General features: G+C 32.8%; 1 protein-coding gene across 4 annotated transcripts in view; it reads left to right on the top strand.

Annotated features, from left to right (window-relative positions):
- Positions 1 to 18,621, top strand: part of LOC125065468 — a 68,175-nt gene that overhangs the window by 32,115 nt on the left and 17,439 nt on the right. For all 4 annotated transcript variants that reach the window (XM_047673057.1, XM_047673058.1, XM_047673060.1 and 1 more), the window contains exon 3: positions 14,822 to 14,963. In XM_047673057.1, coding sequence (XP_047529013.1) covers positions 14,822 to 14,963 — 142 coding nt within the window. The remainder of the gene's footprint in view (positions 1 to 14,821; positions 14,964 to 18,621) is intronic.

The raw sequence follows: 18,621 nt of genomic DNA, 5'->3' as shown, positions 1-18,621 counted from the left end.
ATAAAGGTGACGCTGACGCTTACCTAGTCGCTTGCTTCGGACAAGTTAATTCTGTCAAAGCTCTGCGACCTCCTCGCCTTGCCTTTGTGTGCACTTGAAATGTACAAATTGCACCGCGTCCCGGAGGGGGAGGTCGGTGCACTCCACGACGCCCCGCACGCCCCCTCTCATCGATTCCTCTTTGTTTAGAGCATTCGTCTTGAGATGCACTCGTCGAGATCTCGATTTCACATTCAGCAACATCGATTCGATTCACTGGTATCTCTTCCGATCTTGTCGTTGATGGATTGAATTCCGTGGATGCGACTCGGTGCTTTGCAGTTAAGATTCAAATCAAAACCTGAAGCGTATGCGAGTATTATTATTCAATCTTTAATGTTATTAATTATTTATTGTACTAAAATCAGAGAAATCTTAATCTAAAATATGGTTTTAATACTATAAAAACTATTACCAAAGGAAAAACATTAATAAAAAAATTAGTTGTATTACAAAATTATAAAGATCTCTTAATTATGTAATTTCATCAGTCACTACAACTTATATTGTATTCTAACGAGTCATTTATTTATCTCATGTCAGTGAACCTTGTTTGTTTAAGAAATAAACTCTTAAACCGTAAACATATCATGCGTAATTTATTCACTTGGTGTGGTTCAAACTATAATTTCATTTTTAAACCAGTTCTACTCATAAAATTGTGCAATTTTTGGTGCGCGTGACGATACGATCTAGTACGCTAATGTACTTAGTGATTTGTTCAAAATCGAAGCAAAAAGTTCGAGAATGGTTTTAATTTTTTTTTAAATTGTATTGATGATGTCATGTTATCATAAAATATATACTTGCAAACTAATTTATTCATTGAACACAATTTTGATACCATAAAGATGTAAAATGTGTTAGTTTTGTATGTAGGGTAGCAAATGATTGAATTCTAAAGAATTTACGCTGGTAGAAAGCTAAATAATTTCTAAATGCTGGATATAAATTATATTTATATCATATTATTGACATAATATAGATAGAAATAATTTCATAACTCTTCAAAAGATCGTAATTAAACTGAAATTAAAAAAAAAGTGGACTAATAATATTTAAGGTTATGAAGTACATGAAGTTTTACTTATGCATAGAATAATAACAAATATTCATTTACATATGCTCAATAAATTGATACAATTTTGACGATCTATGTCTCGTTAAGTATTCAAGTATGTTTTAATGTTATTTTGTTATATATTTGCCATACACAAAAAATCGAGAAATATTCTTTGAAAAAAACACAAGTTCATCGCAAATTAGTCGTCGCATCCGCGTTCAAATTTGAAAGCAAATAAAATGATCGGTTGTAAAATATCGAGATTCTCATTTCATTATTAAAAAAGTATTTAAATGTTATGGAATTTACTTAATATGATTATTATTCCATAATTTATTCTTTAACCATAAACTGATGAAGTAATGGAATAATAAAAGATTTTTTTCTTAAAAAAAAATAAAAATACTTTTCTTCTATAAATTATTTATATTTTATTATGAATTACAACTGCGAAGGTAGTATTAAACTCATATATATAGTACGTTATAATTTTACTTAAAACATACTAGAAAGATTGTCTTGCTAGATAAAATGCTTATAATGCAATATTGTACAAGGAATTAGTCAAAATACTAAACTTTAACAATTCAGATCTTGGTGATCTAAATATAATTTGTCATTTAAGTTTTTGATGCGACATCAATCATCAACAATAACTTAACTTTTGAAGAATATCTTTTATGTAATTAAATAATTATCCTATTACAATCTCCACTTAGTATAAAACCAAGCTGCTTCCCGCCGTCTGTACGTTTAGATCTTTAAAACTACGCAACGGATTTTAATGCACTTTTCATTAATAAACCGAGTTATTACATGTATTAAACACACAACATAAATTATATATATATTTTTTTATTGAAAACAATATTCATGAACGTCCAACTAACGTTAGTTGTCGGCGGATATGATCAACATAGTACATATAAAAATATATTATTAAATATAATATGAACATAAAAGTACTGTATCATATACTTACTGAGTGTTTATATTCAAGAATTTATTCCATCGATTTTGTCGTGGTGGGATGGTCGTGAGGCAGTCGTTGATCCAACTGTCGGCGATATCATCTCAGCAACACGTTCAAATGCTTGGACGTTTATGGACCATTACATTATTGTTTACGACGAACGATTCTATGCCTTATGCAATACTTATACAATAAACACATCGTAAATAGTGTCAGATCTTTTGTATATTTTTTTGCAAAGTCTCCGAGTCGTGATTCGCCTACAACTCAAGTCTATTCCAATGGCAGGAGGACTAAAGATAAGTAAACAATTTAGACCTTGAATTGATATGATGTAATCGTTCGACATCGAGAATAATGTATGGTGTTCATCCTGGATTCGTTAAAGACATTTGAATATCGACGAAGTGTTAACGAGATGGCCCAAACCCAGGCACCGCTGAATTTGTGTTTATAATTCATCTCGTGCTCGACGGTGAAGGAAACCTGCATGTGTCTAATTTCACCGAAATTCTGCCACATGTGAGTCCACCGTCCCGCATTAGGGCAGCGTGGAGGAATATGCTCCTCACCTTCTCCTTAAAAAAGGAGAGGAGGCTTTAGCCCAACATTGAGAAATTTACAGGCATTGGCAGATACTACATGTTGAAATGGTAATCGGAATTTTGGGTTTAAATTAAAGCGGATGCAAGTAGTTAAGTGAAACAGTGTTTTATTATAAGTAAAGATATATTAACCTAGAAATATTTATATCCATGTAAAATGTAAATCTAGGTTTTGTTTTTCTCTACTGCTGCTGCAATTGGAACACACTGTTCTGTACACTTGTAATTTCAATGATTGCTATCGACGATTGTTCCGTATTGTTGCCGTGGCATTTCTTCGTTGCAGATTAAAGGTCTCGTGTTTCCGCGTGGCGACGTGTTTTCGAGTGACATTTAACAAATTGTTCGAGGTCAATCGTTTTTGATTGTTGTTGAATTTTAAACAAATATATAATATCTAGGTCTATGAAATTTTCTTTGTTTTCGTAGTGTTGTCTTCCGGGTCGTTTTCTTGATGATGCTATTAAAGTAATATGTACCTAAATCCGAGTATATTGTTAATCTGTTAATGTTCTACCGAACAATAATTAGTTAAATTTTATTGAATTACAAATTCAACGAATTACGGAAAAAGGTTTTATATAAATTTAAAAATAAACTCAATATGATTCTGAATTTGATAAGAATCTGTACACGTATTTTTCTTCTAGTAGTAGATATTACCATCGATATACAATGTTAGTAGAAGTATGGCATATTTTACTCCGACGTGCGGTAAGAATGCGCAGAATATTTGCCATTATTTAATACAAATATTCCCCAAAAACCTAACTTTAACCGACTGATATCTTTTTGGTTTGAACTTAGTAATTTTTTGTTCGAATATGCCATTCACAGTGACTCTTAAATTTTGCGTTATTGTATATAAATAATTAACTTGCAGAATAGCGCAACTCGTTCGTTTAAATAAGTAAGTGTATTGCTTAGAACGAGTATTTAAGACGTTTAAATTGGTTTCTAAACTGTCGATGGCAACTTTCACGTGTAAGGTGAAAGTGCCGACCGAGCAGAATACGATGGACCACAAAGACATATATTTGTTTTATTACAGTCCCTAAGTTGCAAGGAATAGAGACCACGCATGGGTCCACGTAAAGTGGTGTGTCCTTAACGTTACGATCAGATATCAAGTCTTGTTTGAAATAATAACGTTGAAGATCGTGTACATTTCCGTTTTTAACTATACAAGTATCGTCTGTTACCTTTACCTGAGGGGGGTTTTCACTAAAATAATTGGCTGTTTAGGTGTTTGCAACGTTTGAAATTCGAAAGGAAATCTAGAATATTTGTACAATATTGTTTTAATATTTCTGGACAATTTAAGTTAGTTACACATAGACGGTCACGACTCAAAGACTACGATGTTTTTTGTTATATAGACATGAGATTTATTACGAAAATATGATTTTAATACTTTTTGTTAAATTCAAGTCAAGTGATTAATTGATGTAGGTAGTTTATTTTATTTAGCTTATCTTTGGGTTTTACCTTACTCAGTATATTGTTATCGTAGTGGATTATGAATTTATTAATTCGACACATATTACAATTGAAACGATTTTATGGAGTATTACTTAAAATGTTTCCGTAAATATAAACAATATATAAAGAATTAATCTTATGTTTAATTTATGTGTAAATGTTTTATGATTATACACTAGCATAGAAATTCAAGTTCGTCGCGTCAAAAGGTGAAACCGTGAATCTCAACTAATAATTAAATAGTACGATATATACTTTTTTTATTGTTATATTTGTATTTCATGAGTTTCCTGTTCCTTATCTTTAATTTGTATTTGTTATTTTAGCTTGACTGTATATTTTTGTTACCAGACAGCATCACAGTTTAAGTTTTAGGATTTTTTATAGACATCTGGTATTCATATGCAATATAAATATGAGTTAGTGGATTCCAGGCAACATCTTCATAAATTCGAGTGTTATTCGTATTTTTAAGATACTGGATTTTATATACTAAAATCTCTGAAACGTCTATCTTTTGGTATAAGAATTATTTATACCAATTTGGTATTCTAAATTTTTCAGTCTAGCGTTCCAAAAAACGTCTCTTTAATAAGTATAGAAGATAATAATCAATAAGTATTCTTTCAAATAAATCATACTTTCTCCGTAGAGCGTGAAGCTAGCGAATGGTCGAATGCGGAACAAGCCGGTCGTTAATTCCAATATTGCTCATCCGCTTACATAAATTGATACTTTCATCTTTTGTTTCATGATTTTTATCATCTTCGTATTCCTTTTAAGAATTAAATATTTAAATTGGTCTCTTTTTGAGATTTCGCCATTTCGAAATGTTGAATAAATAAAATATAATATTGCAAATGACGCGATTTACCCCCCTATGATACTTGAACGAAATTTTATTAAATTAAATAAATAAATTGTAGTAATTAGATATAACAATAATAGTTATAAAAGAAATGGTATTCTTGAAGTGTAGCTTCGAAATAATAATCAAAATTCTAGCTAGATGATATTATCTAACCATAAAAGTCTAACGTATATTTGCTACTAGTTATTATATCCACACGAAGTTAATATATGCACTAATTTAAATAATTGCTATTATTTGAAGTGTTACGAATTGTATCAACATGAATGATAATTTTCAATGTTTAAATTTAAACAACGTTAGAATAAATATACTTTCTAAATTTCGTCGGGTGTGAATACAATCGAAGTAAAGGTGTTTTCATACAATTTAGAAGGCGTTTGTTACACAAGTTAACACGCCACACATGCCGCAATAAACAGCGCTCGGAGACAGTTGGCGCGACATGCTTCGGCAAGCCGATGGCGCGATAGGGGCCGAGGCGGCTTAGGCTACACCTTTGTTTATTGACCATTGTGAGATCTACCGATGGCCGAATAGAATGGAGTCATACACAACAATGAGCCATATCGCATGCGAAACTGTGAACGGCTCCTTGAGATACTATACAATGGAATCATGTCTCGGGGAACGATATTCTAATTCCGTTATTTATTCTGAATCATGATGGAATAGGTCCGGAAAGTTTTCACTGTTATTCGTTTGTTGATTTGACTCGAGGAAAACGACAGACTTTAACAGCTTTTCGGTTTATTAATTTAAATTTAATGTTAATTATAATACGAAGAACCAAGAGTATTATGAATAAGATAATTTTCTATGTCATCGATAGGCGGACAGGAAATTGAATCAAGTGTGGGTAGGTGATAGCCACTACCCATATGAAAAAAAGTTTGGGAGCTATTACCAGTTGATTATCATATATATATATATGGTACATTCAGTCATTTCCTCCTTCCTTAGCTTGCGTCTACACCGTGAAAGTAGTAACTGTTAAATTTCAAGTCAATCGGACCTTTTTTCTCGAAATTCTTGTGATGAGTGGCATATTGATTAAAAGGATAATAACTAATATATTTTGTTGTCGCTTCTTCCCGATGAAATCTATATTCCGGCCCGGTTATATGATTCGATCCTGTAAAATGACTACTCAAATTCCTAATGTTATCTACTTAAACAAAGTAGGTAAGGTAATTTGCCATTTTTTTTATGATTACACGAAGTTTTAATTAATTAAATTAAAGACAATATTTTGTATTTTTTTCCTTATCAAAAACCGACTGCAAATACAGATGTATAACTGATTTGATATCGATATAATATATTAAAATGAAGCTATAAATAGTCGCTTATGTTGTTGAGTGTAAGTCAATGTTATTTCAATGTTAGCTTACATTCGTTTTGTTGATGTTCCGAAAATTTCGCTCAGAAACGATCGCTATTTCCTCTTTTTTTTCGAAGAACATTTAGTGGGCGAATGTGTTTGTCGAGACTCGACCTGAATAAAGATTACCGGAGGGGAAAGTCGAAGCTCTGCGGCCACTTATCTTTCGACAACAAGATAATTACTCATGCAGTTTGTGGTAACATATATAAACCTCGTATTAGCGCCCCTTCACACTTAAACATTTACACACGAGTGTATAATTAAATGGACACATTGGAGTTGTGTACCCTCTTCGTGCTGAGTAATAACATACGTACATATAAATTCTCTTATTGTTAACGCGACGTAATATTTTGAAATTATTTTAAATTGAAGTTTTTTTTTTTTTCAAAAGGTACTTTATCGCATATTCTCATTTCGTGAGCACACCATACGTTATTACAGTATAAGCCAAGTATGAATCGCTTAACGAACTTTGGGCGGCCGGTCTGCCTCGCCTCCCTCCGCGAGCGTGGGGGCCGCACACGCATACAGCACGGACAAGTTTGGCACCAATAAATGTCACCATTAATTAGTGAAGAGCGCTTGACGACGAGTCAGACAAATTGCACAACATTCATCATCGCATAAAGTCGATATGAGTGAATTCCTGAATTCATTGAAAAAATTCTTAACGAAATTGTCACTTGCTTTTTTATTTTTTTATTTTATGCGGACGCTGCCTACTGTCGGCCAGACATATTAAATTTTCAATGAAAGATTATTAATTTTGATAACAATGTTGTTATGAAGTATAACATGGGCTAGTTTTTACTAATACTAAATTCCCACTTTCAATTGTCATGTTGATAGAAAGGACTATTTTTAGTTGGATATTTACTGTAGTATTATTTTTGCATAACATATCAGAAATAAGGCACAGAGTAGAGAAAGACTTACATCGCAGAGTAGCAAAGTACACAAATTATACCAATAAGCTGACAATTTTATAATACCTGTTACAATTAAATATGAATGTAATAAAATGTATTTTTTTTTTATTTGAAAGTTACCTAGTAATTACGGTAATCGGTAACCTTCGCTCATCGACACTGGATCTGTAAGAAGTATAAATGACTTCCTTACGTCCTCGCTTTACTATTTATCTTATGTCGGTGATTGCACTGGCTCAATCGCTCTAATTTCATCAGTAACAAGCTAGCTATATTTTTCGTTACCGACGTTAATAATTATTCGTCTGTTACGTTCGTTTTTAGCAGGCGCTCAACAAAATATATGCCAGTTGATTTATGATACGATAAATATTTATAGTTATATTATACGGGATTATTATTATTAATGAACGAACGACGGACACTGCAAACAATGACGTGGATTTGTGACGTTAATTTGACCGGTGAATCAATTTGTAGATGAAACTACGAAACAGAAAACAATGAATTATTCAGGGACGAAACGTACCTATTAATTAGTGGATGGTCATTAGATTGTCATGCTCGGAGCGGGGAGTGCCGCCGCTGTCCTGCAACGTCCATCAACCTGATTGTTTCTATATAATGACCGGGATTACATAACGTCGAACGCAAATACTTTACGAATCTCATTCTTATTACCTTAAATTTAAGAGCTATAATGTTCATTAACAAAAATTTAATTCCTATATCATTATGGTCTATGTTTTAAGAAACGACTATTCGAGTATGCTATCAATAAACAACTTTAATTAATTTCTACTTAATTAATATTAGTAGCTTCGAAGTTACCATTAATGTTAAAGGTGTTTGTCTTTACATCTCATTAATTTTATTGATGACTCAAAAGAGTTTTTATAGCTAGAGATGAGATTCAATGCATAAATTCGATTGTCTAATCAGCAAATGTAATTATTTATTTGGTCAATGTAATTTATGAACGTAAATTCGACGCTTGTTGAGACAGACATTGTCTTTTAAGTATTACGAGGACGTTGTCGGCGTTTACGTAATAGGAATTAGGAAGGCATATCGTTAGTGCTAATGCAAAAGGTCGTATGTAAATATTTTGTTCCAATTAACTTTGAACTTAAAAGACGTAAAAATAGTAGAGTAAATCCTGACCTCGTTTTTAATTTTATTTGTTTGTAATTCATTTCTCGTGAAAATTATTTTGCAATAACAATGAACCAATAAATAAATACTTCAGAAATGCTACAAATTGAAACTTGGCAGGGACGTATATTATACAAAGACTCGCGTCTGTCTAACCCAGATAACGAATATGACCGTATTTATTAATTTGTCTCGGCGTTCTAGAAAACAGTAACACATCGAACGAATCGATCAGACGAAGTTCGCGATATATTTTGTATGTAAATGTAACCGTTCAGCGTGACCCATTTGTTTAATTCAATAAACGTTTACGACTTTATTCATTTGGCTGAATGTGTTGAAGTTAAAGGTTAAATGTGTGAGGACCTCTTGATCAATATTTAGGCAAATACTTTCTCAGCGCATAAATTACTTTACATAGCAACTATTCTGAATATCTATGTAGTAGAGTTTCTGGCTGTTGCGATGTCTATCAAGAAATAATTTCAGTTTTGGTTTTTAAAAAAAAATCAAATCAATACCAGTAAGCTTTCTATGTTTAGTGTTTCGATCAGCTGAGTATCTGTAAGCACTCACTTTATCTCTTTCTCGTTTATTGTTGATATGAACTATATTGATATGTCTGACTTGCCTTGCCGCGTTGGTCTAATGGGTAACTATAGGGCCACAAGCCTTAGACGGGGGACAAACCCTTCCCAGTTGTCCTCCCAACATGGAGCCCGGATGTTAGTGGAGTATTCACTCCCGTACCTCGGAAAGCATGTAAATCCGTTGGTCCTGTGCCTGAACTCTTCCCCGTTGCCGTTCCATTGGATTATGAGAGTTATGGAATTGTGAGTGCGCCTGTGATTGGGTACACACTTGTGCACTATAACATGTCCTGCGGCGATGGCCGGTCTCCCTTCAGATTGACCGGTGTGACCGAAATGGGTAGGATGACCTAATCCTCACAATGATACGCCATTTTGATTTGATGTTAGAGGCATTATCACTAATCACTTTCTGATATTTGCGAACTTGTTTTGAGTTGAGTTTCGGGTTTGTTCTTACACAATAGTTCTACTTATTCTATAAGTAATTGTGTGATACTATTATTTATATATTCATAAGGACTGACAGCTATTTTGTTGTCTAACATTTTCATTTAATTTAATTTCATTTCATTCATTTGTTATCATATTTAGGTTTAAAATGCGACAGGATATAAATATAAATGTGTCTAATAAATGATTAAAGTACCTGATTGAGAGTAACATTCGTTTGTTTATAGTATTCAATTTAGTAACTACTAATATATTTAAAATGTCAAAGAATACTATACGGATAAATATATCGAGGTCTTTGATCATTTGCGTTGTCTGAGTTTTTTTAAGTATTTTTTTCTACGTGCCTCGCGGTTTCATTTATGTAAAATTTTAGATTAACGCCGTGTCGATGTATGAATTATCTTTCCTTAATAATCTAACTGATATCAAATCGATAGCTATTGATACAAGCGTGTTAAAACAATTCAATTATTGTATTGTTGCAAATTAAGAATGTGAGTAAAGAAATATATATTGTTACCAACACGATCGCTCATGGAGCCTTAAATGAACATAATATATAGACATATATATTTTAAACCGGTATGCGATAAAATGATAGCGTACTTATTCTTCGATAAAAATAGCTTAGCATGAGGCAAACAAACGCCGAAGTAGCGTCGTCCCTCTCCAACCTCTCCCGTATTTAAACCATTTTTGGTACGAATGAAAAAAATACCATAAATATATGTTCACTCTAACTTGTCACCTCGTTGACATTTAAATAGAGACGTATTAAATTCCCTTATTCTACATGATTACTTTGCAACGGTTAAATATAATAACTACAATGTTACGGTAACGTTGCTAAAAAAACAAACATTAAAATAAAATTCCAGCTCATTAAATGCTTACAAGAAAGTGAAGTCCAATAAACCTCAACATCAGCTTCCTGTCAGTTGATTTTAAAAGAATAAGTGGTAAGTAGTTTTTTATATTACGATTATGTAATTGTCGACTTTATAATATCGATGTAAGGGCTATATTCGAATGCGTTACATTTTCATAATGCGACTGAATCTCACTGCAGTGTTGTGTTTTTAATTCTTGTACTTTTTGAACTTTGCAAATAAAAAAAACGTTTCCTCGTCTTTGATTATCGCGCTGCGGTCAACGAACCCTCGTTTCATAAGGTTTCGTAGATGCTTGAACCCTTATAAGTACATCATATTTTTATCGTCGTGTGCTACATTTTCTGAGAAGTTTTTAACCTTTAGGGGAAAGGAGTTTCATTTTGTTTTCATGTAAAGTCAGCTTATGACCCTTGTGTTTGTTTACCTTTTTCCGTCCACCGGAGCTCTTTATAATAATTATTGTCGTGTGGTATAAATAACGTTTGAGTATTAAACATAACTCGGATTAAATCTGAGCGTGGTTATATGTAAATTTATTACTGATTAAATGTTCCTTTTTTAAATTCGATTCAAATCTTAAATAATAAAAGGAATTTGACAGACTTAGGTACCGTCTGTTAGAGATGAACTCTTTTTGAGAATGCTGGTGGGTTTCTTCCGAAACAATTCGTTTCCAAAATAATTCGTTTGTCCGTTTGGCCGCTGACGACTACGGTTGGTGTTGGAGTGGTTCTATTCTGTTATATTTTACCAGGCACTCACATCGTGACCAATTTACTTTACAGTGCACTTTATTATATAAGAGTTGACTATTATCCGCTTCCGTAAAAGGCTGCCCTGCACCAATAACTATTCAAAATTAACTAATTTCACAGTGATCAGAATTTCAGAATCTGAAGTTAAGTGTCATAAATTATGTAATTACTAAAAACATATAAATTACATAGTCGACGATACGATTGTTGTTATAATACTTATAACATTATTTTATTGATACTATGCTCTGACGCTATTCTCTGTGATGTTAAGCCGTTTCGTAATTAACCAATATATTATTTTAATGTTTAAATAAGTTATATTTAAGTATTAAAAATGTGTCCAGTGCGACTGTCGCTCCAAACCCACTATGACGTTTATTTTCAACACCGAGTCGATTGATAGATCAATTTGTTTTCACTACGATTTTTAAAGTTAAAATGTTGATACATATTTTGTTGTTAGTAATGTGTTATTGTTTATGTAGGTATTTTATCGTTATGTATTCATTGCCATTGTTATAACAAATACAAGCCTTTTGTGTATAAACTAAAATAGCGTTAAATTGAGCCTCGCAATCGTTTTCGTTTCTATACTTACGTCAAAGAATATCTCCTTTGAGTGATGTCTAGTAAAACACGTATTATTTAGTTAGTTTGGAATTTATACTAATGTGCAGCAATATTTAATACATTAACGATTAATGAAAATATATTACTAAGTATGCGATTGTAAATAAGTATCGTTACTATCCGGCCGAATTAAAAATGTACATCATCTTTATCCATAAACTAGCGAAACGCCCCGCCTTCGCACGGGTGCAAATAATTATTAAAGAAAATGATATGATATAAATATAATTTATACCCCACAGCACATTTATCGGCACAAATATCGGTTACCTTTTAATAAAGTTATTTGTATAGATATATACATTTGCAAATACAAAAAGCATCGCGTCGTTTCAACATACGAGTGTTGGGATAAGTAAGTAATAATGAAGTAGGGAGGCGTAAACATGCGGTGTGTTAACCGCAATAGCGTTAAAGTGAGCCTCGCAATCGAAAAGTGCAGTCAGCGTTTATGTCGGCATTGTCTAAACGTAACTCAAAAACACATGTCATCTGACCTCAAATTAACAAATTAGGGACTCGACATTTAAACAGTTACCTAAACATTTTTAGATAGCTATTATATGCTTTTGAATTTAACTTCTTACAAAGATTTCGCTGTCTTTATTATGGTCATTGTATTGTATGGTTAATACATTATGATGATCTTATTTGAATGCAACGATTTTGTATTTAACTTTTTGGGCGACGCGTTTCCATCCCTAATATTGCTTTAATTATTATTTATTTTCACTGATATTCTTTTGACTTTTGAAAGTCATAAAGTTTTGTAATCCTTAAATAAGTGACTTAAGTATGTTAACTCGTTGAAATATTACATGGATTAAAGTGTAAAGGTCGGTTTTATGAAACAAAATTGACTGTACAAAGTCACAATGGCCGTGTAAACGTTTGAGTGTATGCCCAGTGGAATTCGGGTCCGGTGCAGAATGTTTGATGTCATATAATACAGCGAGTACGTTGTTGTTTAGCTGTGTCAGTAAATGCCGTGGCAATTTGTGTGTGCAGCCATGCAAGAGGGGCGGCCATCCGTAATGAATGTCGAACGCAATCACACTTCCACCGGTGCATCTGCGTATCGACTTTATTGAATGGATTTTATTAATCTTATGTAATGAATTTGATGACGAGGCTATTACGTTTTTATATATATTGTGTGTCGATTATTTTATCTTTATAATTAACTTTCGTTAGTATGTTAAGTCGCAACTGCCGGAGAACACGACCGTGAAATGTCTGTAAGTGATAAGCGACATTGACTATAATAAAATTAATAGCTGTCCGTCCAGCCACCGTACTGGTTAAGCTTAAGGTTTTAAGAAGTTTCCAAAAATTCTTTCTTAGCAAGTGTCTAATTCGCCATAGAAAATTTAAATTCGCTAAATTTTAAGACAATCGGACCTTCGGAGTTTCGGAAATCTCTTGATGTCTGGTATTTCGTTTATGAACGTATATATTTACATATATATTCGAGGATAACACTATTATATAGCGTATCGTTTGATACGCTGTCGCTTTGTTTGTCTTTGACGCTGTGGTTGTCAAAATTTCACGAGTGCGGTTCTTAATACGATAAAAAAAGTTTTTATAAGTTGATGTTAATAATAAATACAATTGACAGTCACACTCAGAGAGATTTAATGGTTAATCTCCTTAGTATAAACTTTACTAGTATAATTGGAGGAAAGTAGGTCTTTATGCAGGCCTGGCCTGTTTGGATTCCCCACTCGCTTACCAGTTATTCAACAGCCAAACAGAAATATGTTGTGTTCTGATTTGAACGATGAATAATTCAGTTTTTAATAGGTCCATGGGACATAACACTTTAGAATTTTAGATCCCTAAGCTGGAGGCGCGTTGACAATGTAAAAATATTTACTTTCCAGTTCCTAAGTGGCCATACTATCGGGTTGTCCAGTTGCCCCGTTTCTTTATCTAAAATAAATTATAATAAAAAAAAAAGATTTATACAGAATTTTCAGCGTACGATAAGTTTTCATCGTCGTTAAGTCGTTTATAGTACGAAATAAGCTAAGCTTAGAATTGCTCTGCCGAGACCAATTATTAAGAAATTTGCGTTATTAATGTTAATTTAAACGTAGATTACATCATGTTTTATTACTTTAAAAGCAATTTGTACGCAATTAATCTTGAAAATAAGACGTAAATAACGGTTACTAAAGTAATCTAAGGAATTAGAAAATTATTATTTACAGTTGTATTTGTAATACAAGTACGTACTTAATCTTGTTCGAGATATATACCTATTGTTTGTTTGATAAATGATCGTTCTTGTATCGAAGCAACGACTGAACCTTAAATGCCAGCTATAACTAGTTTTAATATTTACAAGGCAACTAATGTTTAATAAAGCCGAGATGGCCCAGTGGTTACGACAAATAAATCTTAACTGATTTTCAGCTAAAGTTCAAATCCGGAAAAAAGCACTGAAATTAATTTGTGTTAATAATAATATGTACCTATGCAAATTTAATAAAAATACGAAAATTTAAAAATTTAGTACACCTACGTATAAAAATGTGAAAGATGTAAAACTTGATTTAGGTACTTATCAAATAGGGAAATCGATAGTTCCAGTTGAGTAAGGTGAATTTCTTAGCCAAACTGTTGACGCTGAAAAGGGCTATTCGCGCCATCAATGACCTAGGAGCTAAATAATCATTGAAACATTAATTTAAAGAGCTTAATATATTAAATATTGCATATATATTCTGTAATGTTATGTTAAAAAATATTAATGATTTTCTGAGAAAATGTGATACTTATAACATTTATACAAGTAACAAGCATAAACCTATTAAACTTTCTCGACTGCATATAGTCAATAACTTGTATATGGTTTTACAACAGAATCCCAGAAAACGATCAAATGCCTCTGTTGCCAAATTAAAAAAAAATTATTAAACATTACTATATGTGTGAATATGCATCGATCGCCTCTAAATATGTCAATCATTTGTTCTCAGGTTGTGAGCAAGCCGTATCAAGTGGCTGCGGGCGCCGAGTTGACCAAGTTGTGTAACCACAAACGGAAACTTCTGGCGTCGCTGCAGTCGCGCGTCCAGTCGCCCGTCACGCCGCCCCCACAGGCAATCGACCAGAAGAAAGGTAAACATAGATTTAACGCCATGTTAACTACATAACATTTAACGAAGCTACCGTGGATATTGAGGTTAAAATAATATTTAAAATATTACCAAGAGACATGCGATAAAATGATCCTATATGATATTACAATTTCTCACTCGCATCACAAATAAAAAATATACAAAAGGCATGTATGTTATAAATGCGAAAGGAAATGTGTCTGTCTCTTTGATATCTCATCACGACTAAACCACTGAATCGATCGTAATGTCATATGACGTTGTGGTAACCAGTGGGACCTGCATAAAGCCATACAATAAAACACGAAAAAAAAAATGGACACGCCGTAATCTGCACGAAACAGTTAATGCATGTGTAAAGATAATAAATATATCCGTTTGAAAGATTAACTACTGATTTCGTTGTCGGTTCTTCTCTGTACATTCACCGTTGGTTTTAGTTTTACATTGTATTTGTCATTTTGTAAAAATTTTCAAGTATCTTCTGTTACAAAGCCTCTTTAAATAAAGTTGTAATTTGAATTTATTTGACGTCTGCGAAATTTATATACTTTTTATGTTTATAAATGCATTACAATCAGTATTAATTGATATCCAATATTTGTGCCTGTATAGAAGACGCTATAACAAAATAATTTTAATTATATCGTGAAGAAAGCAATGGCCAGTTGGTCGTTGAACGTTGGTCGTTGGTCGTTTGTGGCCTGATTTAATCCTTTGTAAATATTTCTAACAGCCTATCCTTTGTTGTATAATCCATAATAATTCAATATAATATGATACGGTCAATTATAATTTTGACTGTTCTGCATGAACATTTTACTGTTTCGAGCTAAAAGTCTACTGATTTTTTTTCTTTTGATTTCATCCACGTCAGACTGTCTAGTCTTTTCTACAGGTGCAATCTCTATTACGTCATATTCGTAGTTCGATGTGAAGACGATCAGAAACGTCCGGAGAGATATCGGTCGCAGAATAAACAGTATGTGTGAACCATGTAACTGACAACTACCCAACTCCGAGTTGCCTCTAAGAAAAATCGAATAACTTTTCTTTGACCCATTAAAAGCAAGCTACTACCAAACAATTTCAAAACTATGCTACTGATCTACCTTATGTATTATTTCAACTCGTAACATCAAAGAAAATAATGAAAAGTTACCAGAATACTTTGAGGAAAGTATTTTACGGAATATTTTACTAACAAAGAATTTCCAAGAAAGAATTTCGAGAGATAAAATAAATTTATGAGTTATTTCTTTATATTTTCATTTACTTGATTAAATAGGGATTATATAGGATAATATACTAAATTCCTATCGAAATAACTATAAAGCTAATATTTATATTGATTCACTGCTAGTAAAATTGCGTCTAAATTGGTAACACTTACTCGTTCTGACAATTTCGTGGGTCTAAAAGCCTACCTTAAATGGCCGTATATACCGAGGTTCTAGGCGGGATGGAAAAAAAGGTAATCGGGTTTATCTGTCGAGTAATTATTTTTTCATAGCCATCGGGTGACTCGTATTATTAGACATTATTTACAAAAATCACCTTTTCTTTTCTGATAAGAAAGCCAGAGAATATCAAGGGATAAAATGCAAGCTGGTTGATACATTCGCAGCATTTTATTATCTAACACATGTATGTTTCCTCACGTTCATAGCAGAGCACGAAATAAATGGTCAACGTGACCAATGGAAACATTTGAGTAAGGAATCTTTTGATCTTTCCATCCACCTTATAGCCTCTGGGGAGATCTTGGCTCAATAATTATAACGAACGTTAAAATATAATAGTGTATTAAGAGCATTTAAGTAACCGTTCTGGACTTGACAGACTAATTAAATAGATGATGTGACGGAGTTTGTCTTCGGTCTCGATAGAGTATTTATGTTAATTGGATTTCAGAAACGATTAATATAAGGCTTTGAAGACTAATCTATTCCTGGGTAAAATGCTAGGTAAATCTATAATGATACTTGCGGTTTTTTATTTGGAGGAGGTTTAATTATAAATTATTACTAAATAAGTAGCTTATTCTTAAAGCTTTCGATATCGACGTTACAAGCGTGAATTTCGTTACGCGGGAGATTTTACATTCTTGACGTTTGTCATAAATAGTGACATAGTACAAAAATATGCATTTGAAATAGCTTAATAACAGCGCGGTAGGGATGATAAAACAAAAAGATAGTTTTCATGTAAATTTAAAAATTAAATTTAGATCGTTATAAATTAATTAGAATATAGTTATTGTGCAAAGACAGTAATGCAACTTATATGATTTAATATATAGACGAAGAAAACAGTTCAGTACAATTTTCTCCTCTTGCTGCAAACCGATTTTTATTTTCTAGCTGACGAGACTTAATATCAATATCAAAATCGAAAAATGAGTTGGAAAAGGCAACACTAGTAATTTAGAAGCTACTGCTAGAAATGTACGAATACAAATTACGTCCGAAATAAAAACGAATCATACGCTAGATTCTAGTATCTGTAATAATTGCCGTTCCATAGAATTAGGCGAGTGAGGAAACAGAGAGCTATGTTTGCGCACACGCTTGGGCATTTTAATATGTCATGCGATGTTGGCCGGTCTCCCTTGAGATTAGCCACCGTGACCACAATCGTCACCATCTATAATAATTATATTAATTTGTAAGCGACAAAAGTGTCTCGCCCGCCCTAATGTTCGAATTAAAAGCCTTTATCGTACCATCGAACGCTCGGGCCGGGAACTTGAGACTGACGGTTAGCGAAATGTATGCGTTTCGTATGAAAAAGTTATTAATATCAACTAACAGTAGTATGTATTCGAAAGTCTGTTAGTTTGTTTGACATTTCACGCAGCAACGGTGCAGAGGATTGACGTGGATTTTTGCATGTATATTGTTTATCAGTAAGAGTGACTGCGAGTTTGATTTTGGAAAGTACGCTGCATATTTAATATTTTTATTTAACGTTGTCTATTAGGATGGCAAAGTAGATGAAATAAGTGAATTTTATTAGAAGTTCGTTGGTTCGAATCCGAATAAGCAGCTATTATGTAATTTGTGTTCATAATTTGTTTCGTCTGTATTTGGCGGTTAGTAATTAATCGTAACATCGTATAAGGGCAATCAAAACCTCGTAACGTAACCCTGCGTTTATCGGATTAAATCCGAATATTGTGTGTTTGAACGTGTATGTACATCCATCAACTCGCCAAACGTGGAGGAATAAACTCTGAGGTTTTCTTTTTGTTTATGGTTACGAGACCGTTTGAAAAAAGTGTTACTGAAACGATCTCGTTTACTATTAAGAATGGTGATAGTGCGATTAACAGCTTCGATACAGTTAAAAATAGCGTACAAAAATGTTGCTCGCTTAGTTGTTTAAGTACATCATAATGCTAACTTAAAAAAAAAAATACATCCAATAGATCTACTTTGTAATGTTGTTAAACTCTTTATATAGTCATGTGTATCGCATAAATAAACTCTTACGAGTCCCATACGTGAAGACATTTAATGATACCGTAACGCGAATAATGTATGTCTATATAAATGTGGAATCGGTTACGTAATGCGCTAGAAAGCGCTCTTCAATCTTATTACGTAACAGAGTCGAACAATGCCTTTCGAAGTATAGAACGATGCGTTGTTTGACTT

This window comes from Vanessa atalanta, chromosome 7, assembly GCF_905147765.1.
Source record: "Vanessa atalanta chromosome 7, ilVanAtal1.2, whole genome shotgun sequence".
NCBI classification, from domain to species: Eukaryota; Metazoa; Arthropoda; class Insecta; order Lepidoptera; family Nymphalidae; genus Vanessa; species Vanessa atalanta.
This window is presented reverse-complemented; position numbering and strand designations above follow the sequence as displayed.